The sequence below is a fragment of the Schistocerca nitens genome, chromosome 1 (assembly GCF_023898315.1).
Source record: "Schistocerca nitens isolate TAMUIC-IGC-003100 chromosome 1, iqSchNite1.1, whole genome shotgun sequence".
NCBI lineage: Eukaryota > Metazoa > Arthropoda > Insecta > Orthoptera > Acrididae > Schistocerca > Schistocerca nitens.
The window spans coordinates 1,217,212,247-1,217,221,513 of record NC_064614.1 but is presented as its reverse complement, the minus strand read 5'-3'; the positions used below and the strand labels follow the sequence as shown (position 1 = coordinate 1,217,221,513).

Genomic DNA, 9,267 nt, shown 5'->3' with positions numbered 1-9,267 from the left:
CTTTTCAATTTTATTTAGGACCTTGGTAGCCCAAAATCTGGTGATGCACCTCCAATAATAAGAAATGAGGTACAGCAAATAATCCACCAACAGAATAGAGTTGCATCTGTTGACATCTTCAGAGGGTAAGTGAAAGTTCCTTGCACCACCAACTAAAGAAATGCATTTTCATGTTACCATACAAGCAGTGCAAAACAATTGTTCTAAAAAATGTAAAATTGCAGTTACTGGTAAAATGAAGACAGATAACAGAAAAAAGCTGAAGGTGTAACCAAATTCAATGCTCTGCAAAAGGTTAGAGAGAGAGAGAGAGAGAGAGAGAGATAATTTTGTTCTGATTTGTATTACCATCTTTAATATTATTACTACTGTCAGTACTGCCACTATTACTGTTATACCAGTTTTAGCACCAACACAATGGTTTCTCTTCCACTTTCAGTCAAGATATGTAAGAAATTAGTGACCACAAATTTTATCATTTGATCAATACATAAAAACTTTATTAAGAGTTCCAAGGCACTGTTAACTCCAGATTGCTTGAATACTGTTTCCGAGTACACAGCAAAGAGTTTGCACCACTGTGTTGCAATATCCAATTCCCTTTTTATGCCACTTTTCTATTGTGTATTACTGATATTTTTTTGTTAGACAAAATTACTACATCAGTTAGAAGGGTAGTAATTGGTTGGTTTGTGGATGGCTGCCTTGTGAGTTTTTTACCAAATCAATGAAAGGAAAACATTTTTGTACAAATATTTTATATTGTTTTCTCAAAATGTTCACCTTTAAAATTCAGACATGTTTGGATGCATGCAAAACATGGTTTTGGAAAGGTTCAACTGGCTCTTGTGGTGATGACACTTACTGTCCACACATTTTTACTTCACTTGAGGGAACCAAAAGAAGCAAATTAGGTGAACATGGAAAATGAGACATTGATTAGAGCTCTTTCTCCCTCAAATAATTGGTTGTCAGCATCCTGGCACCATTGTGACAGGGAATAATGCATCTTTTTCTGGTATTTTTCCTGATGACTTGTGATGAACAAATTATTGTTCACCGTTCAGCATTAATTATTCTTCAGTCCTTAAAATCAAAATCTCTTTATCTTTTTAATAAGCTGAACCCTTTTCAATAACCATTTTTATTATGGAGCCCCTGGTTTGTTTCCATAGCATGTGCTCGTATTTAATGCAACATTCTATAAATAGATTATTTGGAACAAAGATAATCATTCAAAATAATGTTTGTTTCAAAAAATAATATCAAGATTATCTAAAAGTTCTTATGTTAACCTAAACTGAAAGTAGCACAAGCAGATAAGACATTTAACTTTTATTGAGATATGTCATTCTGATAATTTATTTCACAGACATTCTTAATAATAGACTTTATGGATGAAAGTTGAATTCTCATGAAAAGTTTTGTAACGCTTTTGTGCTATTTATTTTTTTATCAATAAACAAGCTGAGAACCATGTTTTGCACTTATGTGTAATGGAAAATGGTAAAAGTACCAACCAGGCATATTGTTTCAATTGATGTATTAATCTTTTAAACTGAACCAGGATTCAACTTACAGTATTACTTAAAATTGTTCTTCAATGATGAATCAGATGTTTGTTGAAAAAAAGTTTTGTATTCTTCCACTGATGTAGTCGTAGGTCATGAATTTGTGATGGACACCAATCTTAATCAGTTGAAAGCTGAAAGCTCATGTAAGTGTGGAATGGTGGCATTCAGAGAGGTACATGACACCAACAGTTTAGTTGACAATAGCACACACATTTTATTACTTTCAAAGTTTGAATAATATGAACAGTGGCCACTTTATCTACTACAAAAAATAAGTAGCACAAGTCACTTGTTAAGCCCACACAATTCTGGTGTGAATTTTTGTATTGTGGCAAAAAACAAATGTTCATATTTATACAAGAATATCTCTGTTCCCACTTAACACAGTCCTTTATCAATTTGTTAAGGATGATTAAACATGGTGGTTTATTTAAGTGAGTTCATCACATGAGACCAACAACTGTTTGCTTCACTGAAAATTACATTTCAAGCTCTTGATAATTATAATGCACTTAATTTCAAATGTTCATTGATTTATGTTACAGAAATCACTTGTAAACAGTTAAACATGAGAGTTTTTCCATTCTGCAATGACTGGTGCATGTATTTTTGTGTATAAAATGTATGTAACTATTGCATGAGTCAACAATGAATGCCTGTGTGACATAGGTGTTACTCATATACTTCCAGATGGCAGACTGCCTAATTTGGGTGATGTCTTACTACTTATAGACAGGTGTGAGGACAGTGCCAACTCACAGTTGCCATCATTATGATGCTGCTGCGAGCACCTCTATTGCATAATATCTTGAGAGTCACTGTGGCTAGTGTGACTGTGCACCCTGTAAACGAAGCTGCCTCGCATAAAGGAACAACAGCAGTGGCCTTTTTCCTCCATGGGCTTTCAACTTGTAACTACCACTGATGGAGCCCACCGCACTGAAGCACACTGTTTCCACACGCCTGGACATGTGAAGAACATACTGGGTTGCCTTAAGTATTATCTAGAATGGCTCTGGTCATGATTCAGCTAACTGTTAGCGTGCATGGCCTAAGACAAGTTGATTCTCTTGAGTATTTGTAAGTATGGTGGCTCCAGTCTTGCCGGCTTGCTGTATTTAATCAGATCTCATCCATGGGGGACCCTCCAAATATTATTATATAATTTTCATTAACTATGTTGACAAAAGTGGATGGATGTTTGCCTATGTAAAAATTTGTTTAACAGAGTTTTAATGCAATTAATGTCACAGCAGTATTTTCCATTCTAAATTGTGATTTGATGATAATTTTATGAATACTGTTGTTTTTTAAGGGAATTTTTTTGTTTTATTAAATGGTGAAGTATTTTGAAGGAAAGTATCACACCTATCTCGACATAGCCCTTCCAATCGTTACGTTCCACTGTGTTAGTAGAGAGCATACATGGATAGGGTATGGACAGCTCCACCAATCTGATTCATCTGAGAAATTTATTTGCCTATCTTCTTACTATTCCTGATTCATTACCTTAAACCCTCCTAATCTCCGAAATTTCAATATGGGGATAAAGAAAAAATATAAATAATACAAATGAAGAATGCATGTGGGAATTGAACATGCATTCTCTGCTCCCCCAGCCAGATATATATATTTTTATATCTAAAAACAAAGATGATGTGACTTACCGAACGAAAGCGCTGGCAGGTCGACAGACACACAAACAAACACAATCATACACACAAAATTCAAGCTTTTGAAACAAACTGTTGCCTCATCAGGAAAGAGGGAAGGAGAGGGAAAGACGAAAGGATGTGGGTTTTAAGGGAGAGGGTAAGGAGTCATTCCAATCCCGGGAGCGGAAAGACTTACCTTAGGGGGAAAAAAGGACGGGTATACACTCGCACACACACACACATATCCATCCACACATATACAGACACAAGCAGACATATTTAAAGACCAAATTTTGTGACGGCGTTCGTAGCTACAAACACCGCCACACTTTTAGTAGCGGGCCGACCGGTCCGCTGGAACAGAGAACAGAAAGAATGAAACCCGAACATTCGGATTGAATGAAAGTCGGTACTTATCTTTATTACGAAGATACAGAAACACAGTGGTGAACATTGTCTCTACAGAAATCTGTCCAGTTCGAGTCGGGGCAGCTAGGTCAGCGTCGGCTGACGACAAACAACAACTCTTGCTGCGAAGTACCCACACTGACTAGTAAGTACACACTGCGGTGGCGAGTCTACAACTGAGCGGCAGAATCCCGAACTGAACTAGCGCTCGCGACTGAAGCGCTTAAGAAGCCAGAAGCCAGCGGTGGCGCGCGCAGACTTGCGGCGATTTCCTGTATCGCTGGCGCTGCTCATGCGGACGGCGTCCGTACTTTGATGCTGCCAACCTTTTGGCAGCGGGCTCGGGTGGCATTACTGGCTAGGATATAACACTCCTCCCCCCCAAATCGCCGCACCGTCGTTGAATAATGACGTGGCGAGCGTCGACGGCGGGGGAGAGGTCTGGCCGCAGGCGTAGCAGAAGAGACCGGGGCGGAGACTGTTGTCGGTGGCAGCCCCCGGTCCGCACCCCAGCATTGGCTGCGCGGGGCCTCGGGAAACACCGACTGAAAACCGAGGTCAGGGTGCCCGCCTGTGACCACGGGCGCAGCTTCTGGTACTGGACGCGACGGGGCGTCGGGACCCACGAAGAGAGGCAGCGTCTCCTGACGCTGCGTCGACGGCTGCTGAGTGGGCGCCGGACAAGGCGCTGCGGTGTCGGACTCCTTGGGGGCGCCCAAGGAAAGCGGCTGCAGGACAGGCTGCACAGCCACCGCTTGGGAAGGCGGCCCGGCTGAGGGGTCGACGTCCATCAGCTCCGAAGGCGGTGGCGACTGAAGAGGAACCGCAGGCGCCGGAGCGACCACTCGGGGCGCTCCCGGATGAAGCTGCGCGGGAGGCATCAACGGGACGGGCTGTCGGCGTGGTAGCGGCGACGGCTGCTGCTGCTGCCCTGGGGGCGACAGCGAAGTCGGAAGGCGCGGCTGGAACCCGCCGCAGACCAAATCTGTGGACAAAGAACAAGCGGCAGAATCCGGGCGGCCAGCGCGGCGCAACTGGTTCTGATGCCTCCTGTGCACCCCAGTAGCACCTTGAACAGTATAAAAACCGCGACCCTGGACACTTATCACGGTACCACGTTCCCAACGACGGCGACCGTGATAAACTCTGAAAAAAACGGCGTCGTTGCGCTGAAAACGCGTGCGATGCTCAGAAGCGGTGGGTCGATCTGGGGGGTGCAACAACCATAGTAGGGTGCGATGATGACGGCCGTGGAGAAGCTCCGCAGGCGAAGGGCCGTCGCGTGGCGTGGTCCGGTACGACGACAGGAACGTGATGAGGGCCTGCTGACGAGAGTGCGTAGCACGAAGGCGGTCCATATGATCCTTGAATGTGCGTACAAAACATTCCGCTGCACCATTCGATTGAGGGTGGAACGGCGGAGTAAGAACATGGCGAATGCCATTGGCAGAACAAAAACTTTCAAATTCAGCAGAGGTAAATTGTGGACCATTGTCAGACACTAAAACTTCTGGAAGACCCTCAAGACAAAAAATTGAAGTCAACGCCTGTATAGTTTGTGCAGACGTTGTAGACTGCATGGGCACAACAAACGGAAAATTACTAAATGCATCTATCACGATGAGCCAACGAGAATTCCAATATGGACCAGCGAAATCAATATGTACTCGCTGCCAGGGACCGGCAGGGCGTGCCCACTCAAAATAGCGTTGAGGCGGAGCAGCTTGGTGTTTGGCACACGTCGAACAATCTGTAGACATCTGCGTAATCTGCTTATCAATGCCGATCCATGTACAATGACGGCGGGCTAGCTGCTTGGTGCGGACCACTCCCCAATGACCTTGATGCAACAAGTCGAGGACCTTGGATTGGAGCACTTGGGGAACCACTACACGAAGCTGGTCATTCTCAGTGCGTAACAGCAAAACTCCGTGCGAAACAGACAACAGATGACGTTGCGGATAATAGCGACGAACCACAGGATCCGATATGTCCTTTGCCTTGGACGGCCAACCACGTTGAACAAAACGTAATAGTAAACTCAGATGAGGATCCGTAGCTGTCTCACGTGCCACCTGACGATAATCAATCGGAAAATCCCGGAGGGATTGATGCTCATCGGCGTCAATCTGATGGCAAGAGTCGTCAGAGGAATCGAAGACCTCATCCGCAGCAATCGGCAATCTAGAAAGCGCGTCAGCGTTTGCATGCTGAGCTGTAGGGCGATACAGTATCTCATACTGGTATTGTGATAACAAAAGAGCCCAACGTTGTAGTCTCTGAGCTGTCCGCTGAGGAACTGGTTTAGACGGATGAAACAGTGACGTCAGGGGCTTGTGATCTGTTACTAAATAGAATTGTCTACCATAGAGGTAGTGATGGAATTTTGTGACACCAAACACAATAGCCAACGCTTCCTTGTCCAATTGGCTATAATTACTCTGAGCTTTGTTTAACAATTTAGATGCGAACGCAATAGGACGTTCGGTGTTACCGACTCGGTGAGACAACACAGCACCGAGGCCGAAAGAAGAAGCATCACAAGCTAACACCAGAGGCTTGTTAGGGTCGTAATGGACCAGACAACGATCATTCAATAAAGCCTCTTTTAGCTGCTGAAAGGCCGATTGACAATCAGCTGACCACACAAACGGAACATTCTTACGGCGGAGACGATGCAACGGTGCAGCAATCTGTGATGCATTAGGTATAAACCTAATATAATATGTCAATTTGCCAAGAACTGCTTGCAATTCATGCAGATTGCGAGGGGCGGGCAAATCACGAATAGCTGCTAAATGTGACTGGGAGGGATGAATGCCTTGAGCATTAATAACATGTCCCAGATACTCCAACTCCGTAAGGAAAAATGAACATTTATCGATGTTGCAACGTAGGCCTGCCTGAGACAACACTGTAAACAAACACTCCAAATTACGGAAATGTTCAGCAGGCGTCCGACCGGACACAACAATATCGTCTAAATAGTTGCAACACGATGGCACATTAGCCAGAAGTTGTGACAAAAAACGTTGAAAAACAGCTGGAGCTGACGCACAACCAAAAGGCAAACGCAGAAAATGGAACAACCCCAACGACGTGTTTATGACAAAATACTGTTGTGATGGCTCGTCGAGGGGCAATTGCAAATATGCTTCACGGAGATCAAGTTTGGAAAAGAAACGAGCTTCCCCTAACTTATCCATCAGCTCGTCCGGTCTAGGTAAAGGAAAAGAATCAATGACAGTCTGAGGATTAACTGTCGACTTAAAATCAGCACACAAACGTAACTTGCCAGACGGTTTCTTTATAATAACTAAGGGAGAAGCCCACTGGCTCGCTGAAACGGGTTGAATAACACCGTTGTTTTGCCAACGACGAAGTTCATCTTCTACAGGTGCCCGGAGGGCGTGAGGCACTGGACGAGCACGAAAAAATCGAGGCTGAGCATTTTCTTTTAACGTAATATGAGCGGCAAAGTTCGCAGCACAACCGAGTTCGTCTTTAAATATGTCACTGTACCGTTTACACAAATCGGTTATGCTGTCTTGAGGAACAACAACAGAATTAAGTTGCAACACATTGTCTTGGATAGACAGGCCAAACAAGTCAAAACAGTCTAATCCGAAAATGTTTACACTGTCTGTAGCGCGGAGCACTGTGAATGAAACTGTTTTTGTATTGCCACGGAATGTGGCTGGCACACTACATACACCTAACACTGGAATTTGTTCGCCACTATACGTAGCCAAAGAATGTTTTGCCGCTGAAAGTTTAGGGCGGCCGATAGCCGCATACGTAGCACTATTTATGAGAGTCACAGACGCACCAGTGTCTAATTGAAAATTGAAGGTCTTATCCTGGATGCGTAGCTTCACAAATAGTTTATTACACTGTCTCTGGATCGGTGCAGTGGAGGCGGAAGACACAAAATCAGCGCGTTTAGCGCGTGTTCGCTGCTTACGACAACTCGTGGGTTGGGCGGGTGGAACAACAGCTCCCGCTTCACTTGCAGTCTGTACATTACTTTGGACAGCGTTTGAATTACGCTTGGGTCGCATAGCAGAGGGCTGGGTGGGTGGCTTATTGCGAACAAGTTTATTACCCACACGAACCGTGGAAGAGTCTTTAAACACGACCTTCTGGGCGGGCTGGCTTTGAAGAACATGAATATCCATGGGCTGGGCAGCACTAGAATTGTTCTTGCGTTTACGCAAACAAACAGTCTGGATGTGTCCTTTCCGTTGACAAAAGTGACAAACCGCGTTTCGTAACGGGCAACGTTCACGAGGATGAGCAAGAACACACTTAGGGCAAGACTTAACTCTATCATTTTGCACACGCGGCTGACGAATGTGTTTAACATGACGCGGCCGGCTAGTGTTTACAGTCTGACTCTGCCGGTGGGGCCGCGGGCGTGATATAACTTGCTTAGCACAGGCAATTTGAGAAATACATGGCTGATCTAACTCACACTCAGCATAGTCAAAAGTATCTTGGGCTTCAATAATGTTCATCACAGTCTCTAATGACGGGTCAGGCAACTTTAAGATAGCAGCACGAATACGAGAATCTGCAATGTTTTGAGTAATAGCGTCTCGTAACATGACATCACTGTAGGAAGCTCCACAAACACAATTAAATCGGCACTGACAGGTGAGGCCCCGTAAATCTGTTAACCACTGTTTATTAGATTGATGTGGCAGTTTCTTTAATCTGAAGAACTTGAATCTGGCCGCTGCCACATGCACTCTCGACTCGAAATACTCAGCAAGCTTGGTAACAACAACGTCATAGTCTAAAGCTTCTGGCTTGGATTCCGGGAACAACTTACAAAGTAGTCTATAGACTTCCACGCCTGCAGTGGAAATTAAATAAAGCTGCCGCTCATTACCTGTGATTTTGTAGACTGACATGTGCGCCTGCAACTGCGCGAAATATTCTTGCCATTCTTCTCGTGATGCCTCAAAAGCACGAAAAGGCGGTGCTGCCTGTGCTTGTTCCTTGTGTGGTGGTGCATTAGCCGCTTGTTTGGCGATTGCTTCCACCAGACTTTGTATTTGCTGACTCTGTAACAAGATCAACTGTTGTAATTCGGCAGACATAGTGAACACAAATTAAACCAGCCCCCAAAATTTTATCTCAAGAAACAAGGTAAACCAGCCCTGCACACGAGTTCGGAAGTCCTCGTCGCCAGTTTTGTGACGGCGTTCGTAGCTACAAACACCGCCACACTTTTAGTAGCGGGCCGACCGGTCCGCTGGAACAGAGAACAGAAAGAATGAAACCCGAACATTCGGATTGAATGAAAGTCGGTACTTATCTTTATTACGAAGATACAGAAACACAGTGGTGAACATTGTCTCTACAGAAATCTGTCCAGTTCGAGTCGGGGCAGCTAGGTCAGCGTCGGCTGACGACAAACAACAACTCTTGCTGCGAAGTACCCACACTGACTAGTAAGTACACTCTGCGGTGGCGAGTCTACAACTGAGCGGCAGAATCCAGAACTGAACTAGCGCTCGCGACTGAAGCGCTTAAGAAGCCAGAAGCCAGCGGTGGCGCGCGCAGACTTGCGGCGATTTCCTGTATCGCTGGCGCTGCTCATGCGGACGGCGTCCGTACTTTGA

General features: G+C 44.8%; 1 protein-coding gene across 1 annotated transcript; it reads right to left on the bottom strand.

Annotated features, from left to right (window-relative positions):
• Nucleotides 1-2,696: 2,696 nt before the first annotated feature.
• Nucleotides 2,697-8,742, bottom strand: LOC126233651 (uncharacterized). The gene is made up of 5 exons (XM_049942876.1): nt 8,613-8,742; nt 8,389-8,495; nt 7,467-8,181; nt 3,993-4,622; nt 2,697-2,779 (listed from the first exon to the last, which is right to left on the bottom strand). The coding sequence occupies exons 1-5, from the start codon at nt 8,740-8,742 to the stop codon at nt 2,697-2,699; spliced, it is 1,665 nt and encodes a 554-aa protein (XP_049798833.1).
• Between the last annotated feature and the right edge of the window lie 525 nt (nt 8,743-9,267).